The 20,828-nt window shown below is 45.8% G+C and overlaps 2 protein-coding genes across 5 annotated transcripts in view; one reads left to right on the forward strand and one right to left on the reverse strand.

Moving 5' to 3' along the window:
• On the reverse strand, positions 1-17,484 carry LOC121357905 (D-beta-hydroxybutyrate dehydrogenase, mitochondrial-like). 2 transcript variants are annotated; one of them, XM_041475608.1, is made up of 5 exons: positions 17,365-17,484; positions 12,775-12,885; positions 7,302-7,443; positions 3,660-3,812; positions 1-2,124 (listed from the first exon to the last, which is right to left on the reverse strand). In XM_041475608.1, the coding sequence occupies exons 1-5, from the start codon at positions 17,464-17,466 to the stop codon at positions 1,643-1,645; spliced, it is 990 nt and encodes a 329-aa protein (XP_041331542.1). In that variant the 5' UTR covers positions 17,467-17,484; the 3' UTR covers positions 1-1,642. The 2 variants fall into 2 exon arrangements, with proteins under 2 accessions (XP_041331542.1, XP_041331543.1); XM_041475609.1 differs by lacking the exon at positions 3,660-3,812.
• The window catches only part of BDH1 (3-hydroxybutyrate dehydrogenase 1), a 15,948-nt gene continuing 12,573 nt past the window's right edge, over positions 17,454-20,828 (forward strand). The window contains exons 1-2 of one of the 3 annotated variants that reach the window (XM_041475605.1): positions 17,454-17,591; positions 18,751-18,882. In XM_041475605.1, coding sequence (XP_041331539.1) covers positions 18,800-18,882 — 83 coding nt within the window. In that variant the 5' untranslated portion in view covers positions 17,454-17,591; positions 18,751-18,799. Of the gene's footprint in view, positions 17,592-17,633; positions 18,027-18,050; positions 18,193-18,750; positions 18,883-20,828 lie in introns of those variants that run through there. The other 2 variants (XM_041475607.1, XM_041475606.1) reach the window with 2 other exon arrangements.

The raw sequence follows: 20,828 nt of genomic DNA on the forward strand, positions 1-20,828 counted from the left end.
TGTGCAAATCAGAACTACTTAACATTAATCACATTTCACAGTGCAGGGGGCAGAAGTGATTACTGCTAAGCTGCAGTTCAGTGGGATCCTTCTGGGTCCTGAATCCCAGGAAATCTCCATGTGCAGATGATCTCGAAAAGACACAAACTGCACAGCAGTATTTCTAGCAGTTGTTACTTGTAAGAGAAGCTGCCTTGACAGCATCTCTAAGGGAAAGCTGCTTTCCTCCTGAAGGCATCACAGCATTCATGGCTGCATGCAGACTCCAAGAATTTGCAGACAATGGAATACAAAAAGTTTAAGGCACAGTTTCCAAGTCAGATGAAGAAAGAGCAAACAATAAGCTCTTTTCACAGCCACTTAATGTCAAATAAGGCAAAAGAGTGGAAGGAAAAACTGGTCCCTAAGAGTAAGAGGCTGAGGTCCCAGCCTGGCCAGCAGCACTGCAGCTCACTGGCTGCTCCACCAGTGGTCACCACTAGAACACAGGGAATGGGTCATGGCAGGCAGCCATGCACTTGGAAAACATTATCAAAATCCTGCATATGGCCAACAGAAGAGACCCTTTGGGATACTGGGCAAGATATATCATATCATATATCAAGAGGTAGATTGAGAAGATGATTGTGTGACATGGAGATTTCATTGTGCAATAATAAAAATAGGAAATGTGTCCCTTAAAGCATCCTTCCAGAGCTCATAGTCAGGCCACACTAGCTGCACAGTGCCCCATCACTGTTCAAATGCAGAGGATAAATGAAAAAAAAAACTGATTTGGAAAAGCCAACAACATCTCCCTCACCAGCCAGAGGGAAACAGGGGGATGGCTGGACAGTGTCTGTATCACAGTTGAACCATTCAGGCATGTAAGGTAGTAGTCGGAGAAGCCAAATTTGTTTGCTACAGCAGCTTAAACCCTGTCCCACAAAGCTCAGCAGCAGCAGGTAGAGAGGGGCTGCTGAGAGATGGCTCAGACCTCATTATTAGTAGGGCTTTTCACTGCCCATCATGTGCCCAGTTGTTGGCTCTGGCATCTCCTGGCACAGTGCTGGGAGGGAAGAACCCTTCTTTGCAGCGAGGTAATGAGGCAGTTTAGAGGCAGTGTTGCTGTTTCCCTGGAAAGAGCAGACAGTCATAGCACAGCAGAGCTTCTTGGCAGTATCAGGAAAACAATGGAAGGCTATGACTGACCCATTTTCAACCAAAAACTCTGCTTTTGTTTCCCATTTTAGTTTCTCCCTTCAAGCCATCTCATAGCAACAGCTTTGCTCTGCTATTAACAGTTTGTCCTTGTAAAGAAAAGCAAGAGCCCATTAATAAGCCAAATTTATCTGCTGACCTAATTACGCTAGCCACATATTTCACATGTTATATTTACATTCCTCTACTTCCTCCATAGTTAAAAGGAAAACACCTTTCAACTTTAATCAGCACAGCAAGAAATACAAACGGCAAGAATGAGGAAACAAAAAAGAACTAAAAAACCATGATGTTCTAGCATTCCACAACACACGACCTGAAGCCACAACTCAAAGTGGAAGAATATGCATCTCCAGGGGAGACACAGCAGCAAGGAGTGCAGAGGTGAGCCCTAGCCTGTGTGTGAGTAGGAGCCCTGGAGGGATGCCTGAAGGATGCCTGTTTACAGGGTGGCTCCGGGGATGTAAAGCCAGTCGGCAATGGCTGTGGGCAGGTGGGTCATGACCTGCAGCCTCACCCACCAGTAGGTCTCCATGGGGTTGTAGCGGTTCTTCGGGCACGGGGACGTGAGCGCTTCGGTGATGTCATTCAAGACCAGAGACATGTCCTTCAGGCCACTGTTCACGAAGGACTTCATCAGGGCCACGTGGCGAGTGAAGTACTCGCTGCCGTAGTCCTCCCGCACGGTGTCGGTGGCCCCGCTCCACAGAGCCTCGGCCTGCCTGTCGATGCCGGCTGCCGTCAGGATGCCCGTGGCTGCCACGAAGTTGCTGGGCTCAATGAGGACGACGCGGACGCCCCAGCGGTACATCTCCTGCCTCAGGCAGTCGGAGAACGCCGCCACCCCAAACTTGGAAACGCAGTAGCAGGAGCGAGATGGACTCACCATGCGTCCCAACATGCTCGTGATATTCACCACACGGCCTAGAGAGAAAAGATCAGGGAGCGGGGATGAGCCGCAGAAGCAGCAGCCAGAATATCCCAGTAAAAGGGTACTTAGTGGGATGATGCTGATTTCTAAAATCTGAATCTTGAATGCACACCCCTGTCATGAAGCTTTTCTCTCCTGCCTCAAGCAAGGCTAACCCCTGTTTTCCAGTGGGTGGTGCATATGCCTACCTCTGCATCAAAGAATTTACAAAGCATACAAGACATTTCCCTCCTAATTTCCAAGTAGGGAAGTACCACCTTCGAGACTGCTAGCTGTGTGTTCTCAGGAGTGTGCCTCACCCATTGTTTTGCTAGAGAAAGGCTCAAGCTCCCAGCCTGGAGTGTCATGAGCTGCAAAGCTCACAACTCTGTGATGCCATACAAGTATTCTGGTTCTTTCTGCAAGCTTGACAGCTCATCTGCCTAACACACGTGTGTACTTTTAGATCTGAGCTGGATGGCAGAGAATGAATAGAGATTTCTCTGCACCTGCAGCATGAGCAGCACAACCCACTCACCCAGCTGGTCAGCCACAAGTCTCTACAGTGGCCATTCCTGGGACAAACAAGAGGAGACTTGCTGTGCTGCTGTTCATGGGGCAGTGGAGAGCAATTGTCCTAATTCCTGCCAACAGCCTGTGACAGCCCTCGCGGTGCTGCCTCAGGGCAGTGACAGCAGTGGTCACTTCTCTGTGTGTCTCAGCATTCATCCAAGGCAAGACATGTGCACTATGGTTTCAGATACACTCATAAACAAGCACTTGAAATTCCACCAGTTATTTTTACAGAGAGAATTTTCACAACCATGGAGCACAACACCCTTCTGCAGCTCGAAATTTTAGCTGAGAAACAAGTGGACAGCTCTACTGTCTCATTCCAGACCTAAGTGTAACTTAGATTGTGAGATCAACCTGCTGACCTGATGGGTAAGATACTTTTTGTAGTGAGATAGATAGAATTTGTTTAGTGGTTAATTACTGTCTGGGAATGACATCTGAGCAATCTTCTTAATATAGCCCCCTTTTGTCCTCCCAGAACACACACCTGTACCATCATTCCCACACATGCTAAATAAAGAAGCTCTTCAGAGTCTGCTCATACATATCTTTTTTCAATATAAAACAAAGAGTTTTGATAATACCATTGTCTTGTAAGATATCTGAAATGGCTGTCATTGACTCTCATTTATTCTGTCACTACCTGAAGTTACCTGTGAATGGAATAACATGAAGGGAGAAGATGCAGTTATCCAAACATGACCGCTCTGTGGACTCTGGATTATCTTGTCTGTGTGATGTCTGCCAACACTGCACAAAGGTCTTTGATATCTTGGATGTTTAAGATAACACCTGCTGTGTAGGTGCCTGGCCTGCCCCAAGAATAGCCTGTACTACCAAATGCTTACATGGCATCCTCAGAAACCCTCTTTGGACTGCACAGGCATTCCTCCAAGGACAGCCTGGATTTCTAGCTACATCTCTTTGCTGTGCTACAAAAGCTCTGAGCCTTACCCCACTGCCCAGCATGTACCTTTAGCTCTGCGAATGAGGGGCAGGAAAGCTTTTGTCACCCTCACAGTGCCCCATAGGTTGACCTCTGCCACCTTCTTGTAGTTGTCTAAACTTGCAAATTCCACCTCTCCGAAGGTTGAGATGCCAGCGTTGTTCACTAGGCCCCACAGACCTGCCAACAAACACATGATTAAAGAGTGGGACAAGGAAGAGTGTCATAGAGAAAAGACTTTCCTTGTTGTTCACAGTAACCTAAAACCTTAACAAAGAATTGGGTACTTTTGTAGAAATAAGTTGTAGAGAAAAATCCAGCAAGGAGATGAAATACGGTCTTCCTCTACCAGGGGCTTGTTTGGAACATCAAGGAAAGTGACGTGGCCACACAAGTATTGCCTCTTGACCATCTCCTGTACAGTCAAATGCTCTTCCAGGGATTTATAAGGCTGCATCTGACTGACTCTCTTTTAAGCCTCCTCTTGATCCCAGGTTTGCCTCCACTGAGTGACTTTATAAAGAATTTTGCAATTTGAAAGGGGCTGAACTTTGTCCCACAATTAGGAGGGGGAAAAAAAGGAAAGAAAACAGGTATTTTTGATTTCTTAATCCCCTTCACAACTCTGGCTCGCTGTTTTGGAGGGTGCATGGTATTGATCTGTACATTCATGGCCAACAGCTGCTGTGTTTTAGTCCAAGCATTTGGTTTCCCTCAACCCTAACTTTATCAGGAGTTAGCAAACTTACAACCAACCCTTACAACTACTGGAATTTAAAAATTAATGTCTTTTGCACATGCAGTCCTGTGAAAATTAAATTGACTGCACTTCCCAAGAGCTTCTGTGATGAGCCCTTTGCATGTCAGAACTTAGGGGGCAGCAAGGACTTGACCTTTCAAAGGTATTACTGCAGGATTCTCAGTGGCAAGCATTTGCAGGGCTGAATCCATACTTCATGGATTTATTGAAGCATGGGACTATGCAGCCATAAACTGCACGAGGAACAAACAGAGGAGCTGGAACAAGACAGCAGAGTTGCTCCTCATTAGATATCCTGCCATACACCATGGTTATTTTTCACTGTGTTGGAGTCAGGGCTGGACTGTTGGGGCTGCATTAGACTCAGTTGAAATTTGGGCCCCTTTCCACTCCAGCACCTTCCTCTTACCAAGAACTAACACAGGGCTAAGAAGGAGTCTTCATGTCCAAGGAGCTCCAACATTGCTATCAAAAGCACCAATGTCATGCCACCCTGTTGATAAAAGTTATCAAGCCCTCTCTCAGAAATTTTTGGGCTATTTGCCCTGCCTCTGCTTCACAGCTCCCCTACTCTTATGCATGAAACTTTTTTAACTTTCACCCTGTATTGATTCAGTCAGATAGTGACCATGCATTTTACCAAACATAGTCCTATGAGCAAATTGCAATACTCTGCCAATGTGCAATGGAACTTATCCTCTTGTTGCATTTAAAAACATGAACATGCCCTTGGCAGACTGACTCTGTGCTCTCACATGGGTCCCAGTAACCCTGCCCTGTTTCCAGATAAGGTTTTTCTCCCTAAGGCTGTTGACCAGTTGTGTACACCTGTGTACTGAAGCTCCCAGTTTTAGTGAGTCAAGATGACTGAAATTCACACTGATCTGCATCCAGCACAGCATCTCACCCTGAATGTGGTCTCTTTGTAATGTCAGAGTAATTTCACCACTAACAAAACAACATACTGAGAAAATTTGGTAGGAATTTACCAAAGACATAAACTGTTGGTCACAAACTGACCTCTGCATAGCATTCCTTACAAATTCCTGTAAATTTCTGTACAACAATTTCCCATTTCCTGGGTTGTGATGTTAGTTCTCAAGAACGTCCCTGAATCATTATTTACCATAGTTTGTTGTTGGAATTCCATTGCTCACAGATCAGGGCACATTACAAAGAGAACAAAGTGCTGAGGGGAACCCAGTCACAGGGCTGTTTGCTGGACAGCAGTGTGTTTATTGAGCAGAGCCTTATCACTATTACGTCTCTAGAGTCAACAATACAGTGGGAACTACATAAGACCAAAAACAAATGGGCACTCCTATCAAAAGAGTTCAGCCTTATGTGCATAGCACAGGGAGAAGAGGTCTAAAGTACTGTACAGCCCAAAAACTGTTCTGCACTATCTCCTCTGGGGCCACATTCAGTGTGCAACCACACCTCTGTGCAAGGCATCTCAGTCTCAATAGTCTTTATGTTCCAGCACCTTTTTATTGAGCACTATTTATTGGGAAGCCTCAAACCTCAGTCACACCAATGAGCCTGAAAAGAAGCCTTTGTTTTTTTGCACACGGTGCTGAGGCAAACAGCTACAGGAGGAACCAGTCCAACTTGCTGATCAGGGATGCAAGACTTCTCTGTCCCTGCTACACACACAGTTTTGCAAACACTGCTGCATTTATAGAAGCAATAGAGCTGCTCCCTTCCAAGATTTCACTCAGTGGGAAAAGGCTTTCAGCTGTTGCTGGGCTCTTCAGGAAAAGCTTAAGAAGCTGTGAAAAGCATGATGAGGGCTGGGTGATTGTGTAGGAAGAAAAATCATGCAGAGAGAACATGTGTGGGATCAGAGCTGGTACATTACTCAGTTACATTTCATACGCCTGTTTTAGAAAAGGTGTGCTCATGTAATTTGCATGAAGATTAGAGCTGCTGTTATTTACTGCCTTCATACTTGTTGTGAACAAAACCAGGGCCATGGCAGACTCATCCAAGCTTCAAGATGAGCAACCACTTTCAAGTCACAACCCCGAAGTCCTGAAGCCACAGATGTCAAACTTCAGCTCACCCTCAGACTGAGCCTACAGCTGCTGGCCAGCTTGCTACTGGCATAGAGGCTGCAGAAAAGCCTATGCAGGGCAAGAAGTCTCACCTCATCACATGGGAAGAAGACAGGTGGTGTCACATCAGGCTCTGACTGTAACTCACATCCCACTTCCAAAGCACTTCTAAGAAGGAAAGATGGGACTCTTATCTCCTTTGATGTGCTTTTGGGATCCATGAGTTGGGCTCATGCTTAAGGTGACATGTGGATTAAGGTCATCTGTGCCAAGCCTACTCTGGATTCCACATCTCCTCTGGGATGTTGCATGGCAAACTGAAAACATGGATTGATCTGACTGAAGATTAATCCAGGTTTGGGGGCAGTTCAAATCTGTGCTCCAGCTCAGCACTCAGTTGTACCCACACAGCAGAGGGGACAGCAGTAAGCAGCCAGGGCCCATCACCTCTTCATTAGTAGGGTCACTTGCAAGGTCTGCACAAGCTAGGAGCATGTGTGACAGGAGTGCAAGGAAGGGATCAAGCTCTGGCTGTTCTGTGCCCTTCACAGACATTCAAGGACAAAGACACAGATACTTGTGGGCTTGCTGCCACTCATGGCTTTTTATGGGATGTAGAGTTAAAGCCTAATCCTCCAGCCAGTCTTGGTCTCTTTCCATGTGGCTGCTACATCAATAGCAAGACAATTGTCCTCACTGACCCGGGTACAGCACAGCCTGACTGCCAGCCACATACTGTCACAGACCTTCAGGCTTGTTAACCCTCTTTTGATGATGCACACAGAGAAAGACCTGGTCAATGCATGGCCTGCTCTGTAGAAAGGATTCTGTGAGCAAAAGATCCCTACATACCTTTGTCTGGCTCCTTCAGGGTCCTCTTCACAAAATCCACAGCCTGAGCCACCTCCTGGTCACTGCACACATCCATCTGTAGCACTTTCATCCGGTCAGACTTCATGTTTCTCAGCTCCCTGGCTCCATCTCCATTCTCATCCTGTTCAGCAGAACACAAAGGTGTCCCACTAAGATGGACCAAGAACAGCAATGCAGCTTGGGGCCAGGTATATTCAGATGGACAGGAAATAGAAGCTACTGATGTTGCACACACAGGTGTAAACTTGGTGCACAAATATGCACAAACCAGTGTGCCATCCTCCTGTTCCCTCCAGCACCACTTCCAGAACTGCATCAGTGACCCAGTGACCTGAAGCACCACAAAGCCCACCCTGCTCTTGGCTCCTCATGATGGGTTTCACATCTCTAACATGCTGAAATATTGTGCCAGCAGGGGAGAACCATGGGTGACTCTCCGCTGCCTTGGTCTCTGTGCTCTACAGGTAACATAACTTGTACAGAAATTGGAGTCAGATGTTCAGGAATACCTGCTCAGTGAAGATCTGCTACACAGCAGCACAATTACAGACATGAGGCATGAAAGGAGATTCTGGCTAAGGAAGAAAGAACCTTTTTTTTTTTTTTCATTCTATAGGCAGTAAGAACTTCATGGCTTTGCTTTCCTTTCCACCCTTTTCCTTTCTTTCCTTCCCATCGACAGTTAAAATTCCAAATTTTACCTGCTCACTTCCAGGCAAGATTGCTGCCTAAGCCTTACAGCCTTGCTCAGGTAGTAAATAACAAATAAAAGTGAAAAGAGCACAGATTAGCTACACAGTTCCACAGCAGGCTTGAGATTTAATTCACAAAACTATTCCCTGAATCACAAGCTCTGCCTCATTAGGAAGGAAGAAGTTATGAATTGGTGAGTCACCATGCCTGGCTGCCACTCTTCCTTTATCACTTGATACCAACTCCCACAGCACAAGGGCAAACAAGGCAAGCAACCCACCCACAGTCACCTGCTCAGCAGCCTCTGCAGCCAGGAAGATATAAAAAACATGTAACTGCTTAGTTTTTTTATAAATATCTCAGGCTATTTAATTCATATAGTATACAACATCTCATCTCCACCTTCAGTCCAGTGAACAATGACACATAATGAAGGAAAAGGGCTGAAATGTCCATCACAAATGTGAGCAAAACAGGGCTGTTCTCTTAAAAATCAATATATAGTTACACTGGCATTATGACAATAGTAGGAATGAGTTCTTGGCCCCACGGCTGAGTGTCATTTCACAACTGACTTCTTTCCCAGTACAACAAGAACAGCAAACAAAGTTTGAAGCTTTTCTAATGCACATCAAACGTGGTGATGGGCTGTGTTGGCCCTCTTATCTAGCCATGAAAACAATCTCAAAGTGATGTTACAAGCAGTCAACAACAAGGTCACCAAAATATTATATTCCCTTTGAAACAGATGAGGGTTGTATGATGCCTCACTGTATTTCTAGAAGATGCTCCTGCATCTCACCATGTTTTATAAAGCAAATTTCCACTACTTAAAAGTGAATAAAGTGGAGCAAATTCAGCTTGTAAAGAGAGAGATTTATGCATAATATAAAAATATATGGCCTATATAAAAAGCCATAACTATATCTGCATGCAAGTGCCAATTGTCATTTGAGCACTGAAAAGACCTTTCCCTGCATTTTTTTCTCTAATCTTGCATAATACTTATAAAATAAGGAAGAAATATTTCCACTGCTTTTTGAGAAACAAAGTCATAGGCTGGCAACTTAAAATCCAGTAAAAATTGTTTGTATTGTTCATATGGAAATTCATTTTCCCCTATCACTGATGCAACTCTATCTGCAAAGTTACCTTCCCAGCTACAATTTACTCATTATTGACAAAACATATTGATTTTGGAAGACTGACTTCAACATGCAACATCAAACTGTGACAAAACCACTTTTCATAGCTGCAGACACCACCGTAGCCACTATTTAACTGTAAAACAAAGAGCTTAATTCTTTTGTCCAGAACACCTCTTCACAAATGAAGCAGCTACAGATATTTATGGAAGCAAATGAACATAATCTTATGTTCTGTGGTCTTCAGGGGCTTTAAGTACATTCCTTGTTAGGTACCACATGGTACTTCCTCCTTGTTTTTTAAATGGTAGATTTGTTGCCTGGGATAACACCTGAAGCAGTTCCCATGGGAGCAGCCAGACTGTCCTCCCGGGGATGATCTTCATGATCTTTACCAGCAGGAGCCACACAGCAGCACAAATCAAGTGAGGTGCTGGCAGCAATGGCCCAACTGCTCCTGCAAAGCCTCCCTCCGCTTCCCTTTGCTGTCTGATTTTTGTTCTCTCAGAGAATCTCCCAGCTTCCCTTTCCCAGTTCCATAAGAGTTGAAAGCCATCATGATCCAGCCCATCCTGCTTCCCAAGCTCTCTCCATAGGCCTTCAATGGGACTGTGTGGTTTCCTCCCAGCTATCTCCTATCCCTTGGTTATCCTGCCTTGGCAGCCCTGCAGGCTCTGCCTGCCCACCCCACCCTGTGACTAGCAGGGGCTGCTCCTGGCTGAGAATCCCAGCAGCTCCACAAACCCTCTCTACCCAGCTGAGGAAACTTGCTTCAGCTTTTGGCTGCCTCCCCTTCCCTTTGCTCCTCTCCCCTGTTCTGGTTTGGAGGACCCCAGTGCAGTGGTGCTGAGGAGAGGCAGATCACACAGATGTTCATTAGTGGAGAGCCCCCTGTTACAGACACAGCCATGGCTTTTTCCCGGGGAAGCTCCTGGGATTCAGGATTAGGTCCTGGCGAGCACTGGGACACCCACAGTGAAATGTCAGGGGGAAGCAGGAAGCCAGGAACAATGCTGAGCTCCATGGATGCAGCCATCTCTCTCCGTGTGCGCCAGTTCCTTCCCACCCTGCTGCCAATCCACGCGCTGCCTTCCTGCATTTCCTGAGCGCAGCACCTCGTGCTTGTCATTACTGCATTCCACATAACTGATTTCAGACTCCATCCAACCTGGCAGGATCATTTAGAGCCCTGTTCCCCAAAAGGCCTATAATCTTCTCTGCATGGTTCTGTGCATATTTTTTTCTGAGTGCAAACTCTCTTCTGAGGGGGTACTTCCAAGGATATGGTCCTGGGACTAAACAGCAGTCACTTAGAGGATGAGTTTGCTCATGAGACTATCATGAGCATGTAACTCATGTAACAAAGTGTGACAAAACCCTTACTCAGGATACATTTTTCCCTCCCCTTTAGCCATCTGCTGCTTAGCCAAAATGAGATTAGATGGACACAGCACAGTTTGTTCCCAGTAAACTTATACAGGCAGGGTGCATCACACTATGATGCAGTCATCTGTAAAACTGACAGGGCAGTGTGTGGCAATTCCATCAAGTGAGCTGAAGGTGAGCTGCCTGGCTGGCAATTCCAGAGGTCTATGTCCTTTGGGAAGGGAAGTATGATATCTGTCCTCTTCCAGGCTTCTGGAGATCCCCTGGCTTCTAGGTGCTCTTGAAAATATCACCCATGGGGCAGAAATCACAATGCCACATCCTCTAAATGCCCTTAAGTATATTTCATCAGGTCTGGTGAACTTGAGCATATTAATTTATATAAACATCCCTTGTTGTTTACCTTTTCTTGCCTACAGTCCTCATGGCAACTGCTGGCAGAAGGCACACGAAAAAATTTTTTTTTCAATAATATCAAGGAAAATAAAAAAATTAATCTAAACTTTTCCTGTAATTTCTACTTTTAAGGTTATTTAATAATCTATTTCTGTGTGTTTTTTCCATCTTAATCCTAATATATTACTCAGTGGACTTACTTGACCTTGCTTAATGTAATCACTTTTCCATTTGATCCTTTCCAGTTCTATCCCAGCCTACGTGCAATATTCTTTTTATTCTTGTAACTTTATATTTGACTGTCTGATCATTAAGAAGCTCCTGATGCACCTCACAGTCTGTTATGCTGTATTTAATACAAGAGCTGTCTGTGGTGGTGTAGTACATCAGGGATCCTGTAATTCTCTGTATAAAAGCATGTAAGTTGTGATGGACTAACTAGGTGTGAACTAAGAGCCTGGCATCTGCTCATGACAACTGCCCCTACACCTGCTCTGACCCTGCTGGGAACCTACAGCAGCTCACAAGCAATGAAGCAAGCAAGCAAACAGGCCTCACTTCAGGAGCATTTCATTTCTTTATGGGGTTTCCAATGGATCCTGTCCCTCTCTGCTCCACTCTAGCTGCCTTCCAAACAACCCCCTCAGCCACCCTGTTTTCCCTTTCCTTTCCTTTCCCTACATCTGCTGCCCTGCAGAGTGCCTAACTTGACATCAGCACTGAGACAGGCATCCCAAAGCAGCAAATGACATGATTACTGAAGGAATTACAGAGGCTCCTTATGGAAATTTCCAAACAGTGGCAATAATCCAACAGGACTCTCTTGCTCTCAAGTTACACAATATGTCAGCTGATAATAACTTTCCCTTCTGGTGTGGTGGAAGAACATAATGTCTGCTATGATCACACAGGCAGAGAAGGCCACCCTTGTTTGTTCTCACCTTCCACAGTACTCAAAAATCTGTAGTCATCATGCCCTGAGCACCTGTGCTGATGTGGTCATGTTCAAATGGAGAAATGAGCGACCATTGATTTTTAACAATTCAGGTCAGAAATCACATAAGAGTTTTGACTAGCAATACAGCAAAAATGCATAATAAAGGTAAAATCCCAGCTGACATGGAAGTGAAGCCAGCCCAGTTTACAAAAAGTGTTTCACAACACCAAATTGTAAGTCCTTTGCATGAGCAGGGACTGGAATGAGGAGTCTGCAACCACTTCGGATTTAGTGTGTCTAAACTTATCTTTTATAGGTGATGCCACCTGCTAAACACACGTGACAGGAAGTCAGACCTAAAGACGTCAGAAATGTATGGTAAATTTGTTTATTCAGCCATCCATAAACTGAACAGCTTGTACTGTTCAGAAGCTGCAGAAGCACAGTTGCAAGACATTTTTGAAACAGCCTTAATAATGCAGAAGAGGCAGCCTGGAGATGAGTTTGGGGAGAGTGTCCACAAAAAAATGACATTGTGAAAGACAGAAAACAGGGATGCCATGGAAGACAGAAAGCCACAGCAATCTCGGCCTATCAGATTTATGGTGTTGTGGTATTTCTGAGAGGCTTCTGGCAGTGAACAGGGCCACACTGTACAAGATACTGTACAGACATGCAGTTGACAGATGAGCCCTACCCTAAAGGGCTCACAATTACAGGAATGAGGTACAAGATACAACAGGCAGATGAAGCAATGGAAAATGTAACGATCCCTGCCCACTGCGCCTCTCTCAGGTCTTGAACCAGGGTAAATGGAGGTTGCAAATGAAGATGCTTTAATTGGAGAAGCGTTTTTCTCTAATCAGAAAAAAATTTTATTAATTTCACCACTCACCATGAGCAAGCATCCAGCAAAGACAGTAAATCCCTTTGCATGAAGGCATTTTGCCAAGGCGTGTCCAAAACCTTTGTCACAGCCTGTTATTAGCACCGCCTTCCCTTCAGCCTGTGTGGGAAAACAATCACAGGATACCATCAGATGTTACAATGCAGGCACCACCACCACCCTGCCCCACAGCACAGGAGTCACTTGCAGTCCTGCAGCCAGGGCAGGTACAATTCCAGGTACAAGGGACAGCGGCACCTGTGTGCACAGAGACAACCACCTCCCAACTCCTGTGAATCAAATTTATTCAGTTGCTGGTCTGTAACAATTTGTGTTGCCTTGATACCTGAGCTGGAACAGTAACTATTTCTTTCAAGTATCAGTGGCCAAAGCAGAACAGAAACATTTTAAAAGAAGTTAATGATCTACCATTTCATAGTAAGAAAAGCAGCCTAGAGAACATCCAAATTGCAGGATGTCGCTGGCTTGAACAGTACAGCAGCTCTTTTAGCTGCTGAGTGACTGCTGTCTGTTCCCCACCTACTCCCACTCTATGCGGCACTTTCCATGCTGTATTTTAGCACACAGGAATGTGACTACAGGTTAGAGCTTCCTCCTGAAACTCTGCAGTCTTAAGAAGAACAACTTATCAAATCCTACAGTTCTCTCCTACATTATCATTTGACTGACAGGTAAATTGAGAAAGAAGATTTGATATTCCATCTGGTATGATACAACAGGCTTGAGATAGATATGAAAGCAGAATCCCAAATCCTGAAGAGAAGCTATAGCAAAACACTGCCCAGATCACCCTCTGTCTTTGCTTGAAAGTCATCTCCTCACCACAGGTGTGAAGCAATGAACTAACACTTAACCCAGCTAGAAGGCTGCCAGCTGCTGAGCTGCACAATCCTCCAAACTGAAACTATATCCATGAGGCAATAACATGATACAGCAATAAAAATGCAGAGGATGCAATAAGGAAGTGAGGTCAGTTAGATCTCTCTGGAGATATTGGCAGTTAATATTGCCCTTTACTGTATTCACAACGTCTGGAATATGAACACACTTATGTATGAATTGCACTGGCTGGTCCAGACACATTTTCAGAGAGAAATGGGTCAATCACCAGTGCTCTGATCTCTTGCTTTGCTGACATGTGGTGAAGTGAAGCAACAGTAAGGAATGATTGCAGGGTTATAGTGATCAGAGCATTACTGCACAAACTCAGGGTGAGCCTCAGCAGAGGACAATAAGCAATTAAAGCTACACCCTGTCCTATAACTCATGTTGAAGTAACTGCTCTCAGAGGGGAGTTAAGATCTGAAGCTGAAACAAGAACTGATCAAAAGTCTATCCAGCATTTATAATACAAACACCCACATTAACATTATACTATAACCTATACTCAGACAAAGAGCACCCAGGTACAGACTAGCTCTATTAAATCTCTAAAGATAGCTACAACTAAAGGACAAAAGATGAGTGAGAATTATACAGTGCTCAGTCTGAATTTAAGTGACACAACTCCAAGAGAGGTGAAAATCAAACATTAACCAGATCACAGAAGTTGTCAAGGTCACCTCCTGCAATAACTCAGCAAGCCGACCTGTGAAAAAAGAAAGGATTTGACTTTTTTCTTCTCTCTCACTTCCCTAGAGCCTTTGCCTCTGAATCTTGAAGGCAGAGGACTTCCCAAAAGAGCAGGAAGTGTGCAGGAAATAGGCAGCTGTAATCACTTCCAGAACACAGGTCAGGCAAGCAAAGAAGATACCCAATCCTCAAACATCATTAGTTCCTTTAAAAAAAAAAAAAAAAAAAAAAAAAAGAAACCCCAATCAAACAAACAAAATGTAGACAGAAATGAGGTTTAAAAATCATCTCATCTGCCTTTAGTAGTAAGGAAAGTGAAGGATAACTTACAGTTTGAAAAGGATCTCGTGATTGTTATTTGCTATAACCCTAATTGCTGGTAATAAAACACATGACTACATCATCATGGCTCATGACAGAGGCCCCAGCAGCACCAAGGAGCATGCAAACCCCCAAGGATGTACTGGATATCACATCTGGACCTGTGCCTGTTTGTGCCATGCCTCATGGACAGAGGGCTCCCAGGGATGACAGCAGGGATCAACCCCATCCCCAGCCAAAGGGATCCCCTGTCAGAAAAACTTCTGAACTCAGGAAAGCCCAATCACCCTTATCTTTTGAAAGTCCGAAGATAATGCTTAATGGGCCTGTTCCTGAAATTTGATAAGGCCAATCTGCAGCTTAATTTGACTCAATGCTGGGACAGGCAGAGAGGACCAGCTATCAGCACAGTGACCTTAATAAGCATTCTGAGGAACTCAGGCGCCTCTCTCACTCGGGGTCATACAGGGCTGCCTGGAAACACTGCATGGGAGACAGCACTCCAGTGCTGACAGCGTGCCTGGGATCTAAGAGCACAGAATAACTTCTTGTACCAGAGGTGCTGCTGTGCCATGTGGGCACAGTAACGCTGTCTATGCTTGCTGCGTGATCCACAACAATATTCCTCACAGTTCAGGCAGTCCTAGCAGAGCAGCCTCATCTTAACCTGCAGTCAGCTCAGATGTACACAGCATTTCCTACTGGGATATGGCCAGTTTATTAAATAGTATAAATTATTTTACTAATGCAGGTGATCTATCAGAATTATACATTTACTGCAGAACAGACTGAAGAAATTGAAGCTACTTTTTCAGCCTGTCTCTCTAGACAATTTGGGAATATGGCATGCTTACCTAGATTAATCTTTTTCTAATGTGACACTTGTTTGGGTTGTTTTTTTTTTTTTTGGGTTTTTTTTTTTTTTTTTTTTTTTTTTTTTAATTTTTATTTTTATTTTTTTTAATCCTGTTCCCATTTGTGGCTCCCCTGACCATCCCCTGATGTTATCAAACAGATTGATTTTAGGATAAGTGCAGCTACAAAGGAAACTTGGCTTGTTCCTTTTTGCAGGGTTGGGAAAGTTGAGGTTTTCAATCCCAGCTGTCGCTGTCTATGCTTGCTGCGTGATCCACAACAATATTCCTCACAGTTCAGGCAGTCCTAGCAGAGCAGCCTCATCTTAACCTGCAGTCAGCTCAGATGTACACAGCATTTCCTACTGGGATATGGCCAGTTTATTAAATAGTATAAATTATTTTACTAATGCAGGTGATCTATCAGAATTATACATTTACTGCAGAACAGACTGAAGAAATTGAAGCTACTTTTTCAGCCTGTCTCTCTAGACAATTTGGGAATATGGCATGCTTACCTAGATTAATCTTTTTCTAATGTGACACTTGTTTGGGTTGTTTTTTTTTTTTTTGGGTTTTTTTTTGTTTTTTTTTTTTTAATTTTTATTTTTATTTTTTTTAATCCTGTTCCCATTTGTGGCTCCCCTGACCATCCCCTGATGTTATCAAACAGATTGATTTTAGGATAAGTGCAGCTACAAAGGAAACTTGGCTTGTTCCTTTTTGCAGGGTTGGGAAAGTTGAGGTTTTCAATCCCAGGAAAAAGAACTGAATATATTCACTAAAGGGAAGGTATTTTCTCAACTGGAACAGGGATGGGGAAAGTAAGAGAAGCAGAGAGGATGGAGGAGTGAAGTGGAAGGCTGCAATCAGACTACAGCTGTTATCTGGCCATTCCAGGGGGGAAAGGCTGAGCTGGAGGTCCTAAAGCAAAAACACTGTCTCGGAGAGCAAGTCATATCCTGGGCATCCAAAGCAGCACGGACAGCAGGTAAAAGGAGGTGATTCTCTCCACTCTGGTGACACCTGCAATGCTGCATCCAGCTTCAGTCTCCCAACAAAGGAAGGACATGGACCTGTTGGAGTGCATCCAGAGGAGGCCACCAAGATGGTCAGAGGGATGGAGCACCTCTCCTATGATACAAGGCTGAGAGAATTTAGATTGTTCAGCCTGGAAAAGGCTTTGGAGCAACGTAATTGTGAGGGGAGACCATTTACAGGAGCATGTAGTAACAGGACAAGGGGGAATGGGTTTAAATTCAGAGTAGGTTTAGACAAGATATTAGGGAAAAAAATATTAACTGTGAGGGTGCTGAGGCCCTGGCACAGGTTGTACAGAGAAGCTGTGGATGCCCCATCCCTGGAAGTGCTCGAGGCCAAAGCGGACAGGGCTCTGAGCAACCTGGTCTAGCGGAAGGTGTCCCTGCACATGGAACGGGGTTGGAACTGGACGATCTTTAAGGTTCCTTCCAACCGAAGCCATTCTATGATTATATGAACACGTTCCCCCTCCCAGTGAAGCACTGCGGGGGGGAAGCAGCCGCCGCACCGCGGGGTCCGAGGGCAGCACCCGCCGCACCGCGGCCGGGCCGAGCCCCGCGGCAGGGCCCTCATCGCCCCGGGCCGTGCCCAGCTCGGCGCTTCGCCCCCCTCACAGCGTCTGTCCGGCTCCACCAGCCCGGCCCGGGCCGGGCACTGCGGCTCCGGCCTCGACACCTGCAGCACCTCTGCCCAGCCCGGCCCGGCCACACGGCCCGGCGCCATTTTGGGCCTCGGGGGCTCCTCCGGCGGGCTCTGCCGGCGAGCCCCGGCCCCTCGCCGCGGTACTCACGGGCAGGGCGCGGCGGGCCCGCCGCGGCAGGAGGAGGAGGAGGCGGAGGAGCAGCACCCCCGCGGCGCCCAGCGCCAGCAGCAGCCCCGCGCCGCTCCGCATGGCCGCAGCCTATCGCCGCCGCCGCTCCGGCCCTGCCCCCGGCCCGCCTCCCGCCGCGCCCGGCACCGCGGCCCCGGCCCAGCCTCATTCAAACGGCAGCAGCGCCCGGCACCCGCGGGCTCCAGGTAACGCGCGGGTGGCCGCGGGGCGGGCCGGGGTGGGTCGCGGCGGCCCCGCGGAGCTCTGGCAGCCGGCTCGCACGGTGACCTTGCCCGCGGGGGGCGCGGGCATCTCCTCTGCGCGGCCTCTCCCGCAGCCGCCACAAGCCTGGGCGGCCGCGCCCCCCGGTGCCTCGGCCGGGCCGTGAGCGCGTTTGGGGCCGCGGCAGCCGCGTCCCGGAGAGGGGCTGGGCCGCGCCGGGCCGGCGGGACCTGCAACGGACCTCCGGCCTCGCCCGCTCCCTGCAAACCTCACAAAAACCCGCGGGGACAGCAGCCGTGCTGCCGAATTGGATCAAACCACCGGGATTTCTGAGGATTTGTCGAGCCAGCGAGCCTCCTGAGCCCTGTCCGCTCCCTCCCTCCCTCCCCATCTCGGTGCCCACCGCTGCTCTCTCTGCGGTAATTTCACTGTTTTCCAGCCCAGGCCTGGTTTCCAGCAGGCCCCGAAGCTGCCGCGGTGGCGGCCCAGCCTTCGGCAGAGATGCAAACCACCCCTAACGTTTCTCAGCTTCAGTAAAAGGAACTGGGATATGTTTTTTTGTGCCTTGGGTTAGTTTTATCCAAGGTAAATATGATTGAAGTTGACTTTCCATACCAAAGTCTCGTTCTTGAGATGTTTTCACTCGATATTGAGTTTATTGATGATTCCCTGTGCTTAGTTCAGCATCAGCAACTACTTAATTACCAAAAAATGTATTTAACTGTGTGACTGTACTAGCTGTAAAGCCAGGGATTGTTTTGGAAACCTGTAACATAACATCACCTGTGACTTGAAGTTATATTTTCATTTAAAGTTATTTCATATAGCTCATTTGAAATAATATATTCCATATAAGTACCTTGATTTTTACCTGTTTCAGAGAAACCAGTTAAAGATGCATTAAAGAAGAGAAATTGACATTTTCTTTAAATGTCTCCCTGCTTGGTAGTTTACTTATAATGTTTTTCCATATTTAAAAGCATCTTGGGTGGCTGAAGGTTGAGCTATTTATCTCTGTGTGAGGGACTGCAAGGGGAGAAGATGAGTTCCTTTGGACTGTATTTTCCTGTTGAAATACAGAGAGTCAGCTTGTCTTACAAAATAATTGAGCAATTAAAACAGAGGTGCTATCTTGTGTTGCAGAGCTAAGGAAGAATAGTTTTGCTTTTGGTAAAGTGTGCTAGTTGAAAACATGTTGGCCACCAAGCTGTCCCGCCCTCTCTTGAACTTCTCTGTGAAAGCCCTGAATTTCAAGGACCCAGGGAATGGCTTCAGGTAAGTAACTTGGTGGAAAAGAAGAAAGAGTGATGTATTGAGTAAAGCACATGTCAAAGACTCACTTGATTTCAGTGGGACAGTTTATTTACAGAGTCACAAGGTGGTTGAGGTTGGAAGGGACATCTGAAGGTCATGTGGTACCACCCTGCTAAAGCAGGGCCTCTCTGAGCTGTTTGCCCAGAGCTGTGTCCAGGTGGCTTTTGGGTATCTCCAAGTTTGGGTGCTCTAGAACCTGCCTGGACAACCTGTGCCAGGGCTCAGCCACTGAGCTGAGCACAGCAGAGATGGACTCTGTATGCAAGGAGGGGTTGGCAAACAGGTTGGATTTTTTTTTTTACATTGCAGTTAAAAAGTTTAAAAGCGCATTAATTCAGTATCCATCAAGAGGTTTTTTTGGAATATCAGCAAGTAGGCCTTGCTTCAGTGCAAGAAACTGTCATATATTTCTGTGACTTCCTGTGATTAAAGAGGCAGCGAATCCCATGAAATGAGAAGGTTGAGAGGGAGGGTTTACTGAGAAATGGAGGTAGGCTGAGTGATTAAGCAGGTTCTTTTCTGCAAATGAACAGAAAATTGCCTATCTAATTCTAATTTCTAGCTCTGAAAAAAACCCAGCATTTATATTGCTGTATGATTGGAACCTATTAGTCCAAATTCAGAGCAAGTTGAGTGCTTTCCCTGGATTTGTTTTAGAGCAGAGCTGCCAAACAGCGGTGTGTGTACCACTAATTGCACATAAGCCATTTAGAAGGGGCTCGTGGCCTGTTAAACAAGAACTGCCACCTCCAGTGTTGCTCTGCTGCTGCTGATAGCAATGTCCAGCATCATCACGGTCTAGGGTGGCTCTGGTAACAGGGTGTTGGAGATAGCTAGGCTGTTAAGAGATTTCCTGTGCAAACAGACATAGTCTTTTATCTCCTGTTTGCTCCACATACACCAGAGTTCACCTGCAGGAATCTGCTGTGGCCTTAAAAATACAAATTAATGTTTTATTAACTTGAGGAAAGAATTTTCAGCATATTCTTGTTTTTTTTTTCTTCCGTCTTCTGTTTTGCTTACTGTGTATTTGTGCTTTATGTGTCTTGTACTCATGGCAAACCCGTGTTGCATTTGCTAAACCTGCAGTGGAAATCCAGCTGTTCATTGAAAGGCAGTGCTGCCACTATACCAGTGTCTTAATGCACTGAAGCAGCATTTTTGTACTTGACTCCTCAAGCTGGTTACTCCTTTTTTTGGGAGAATTGAGAAAAGGCAGTGCATGATTACAAGCACAAATTCAATTTGAGGACCATCTGTGCATTCTAAAAGTCTCTGTTGTGGTCTCTAGAATTCAATGATGCAGAATGACAAAAACAGCTTATGATACATTAGTGTACCATGTGGGGGCTCACATCATTTCCTGGTTGTTCCTGCTGATGACTTTCCTGCTCAGCAGCAGCCAGCATCTGTTCTTCTTTTCCCCTTGCCTTCAGGTCAAGATAGGCAGAATGTCTAGTAGGTATTCTCTTCAGATTATTGTGAATTCAGTGCAGCAAATCAATGCTCTGCCGTGAAATAACAGGACCAAACATGACACTGAAAAATTAAAACCAAGTTCATTCAAATAAAATAAATGTTATGAACATTTCTGGGCACTTTAAGACACACCAAGAATCTTACTGTTGAGGTAAAAGTTTCAATCCAGGATTGCAGGTCAGTGATGTTAACACACACTGCCTGGGGACTGACCTTTGCAGCAATTAAGTTAGCTATAGCTCTTCCAAGAGCTGATTTGGCTTGTGACACTCCAAGTTAGAGAAACAGCTTAACTGTTTCAGGAGGGTGAGTGAACACTGTTGCCTGAATGTGTCAGCTCCTTTCCCATCTGGTTCAAAGCTTCTGCCTTCACAGATCCCTTGATTTCCTGAGATACAGCCCAGAGGCCAGAGCATCTGCAAGCTGCT

Source organism: Pyrgilauda ruficollis, unplaced genomic scaffold (genome assembly GCF_017590135.1).
Source record: "Pyrgilauda ruficollis isolate IOZ18807 unplaced genomic scaffold, ASM1759013v1 scaffold36, whole genome shotgun sequence".
Classification (NCBI taxonomy): domain Eukaryota; kingdom Metazoa; phylum Chordata; class Aves; order Passeriformes; family Passeridae; genus Pyrgilauda; species Pyrgilauda ruficollis.

Coding starts and splice junctions, on each gene's coding strand:
- LOC121357905 (XM_041475608.1), bottom strand. CDS start 17,466: ATGCGGAGCGGCGCGGGGCTGCTGCTGGCGCTGGGCGCCGCGGGGGTG. Junction 12,886..17,364: donor GGGCCCGCCGCGCCCTGCCC/GTGAGTACCGCG, acceptor TTTCCCACACAG/GCTGAAGGGAAGGCGGTGCT. Junction 2,125..3,659: donor CCTCATTCGCAGAGCTAAAG/GTACATGCTGGG, acceptor TTTTCTCTCTAG/GCCGTGTGGTGAATATCACG.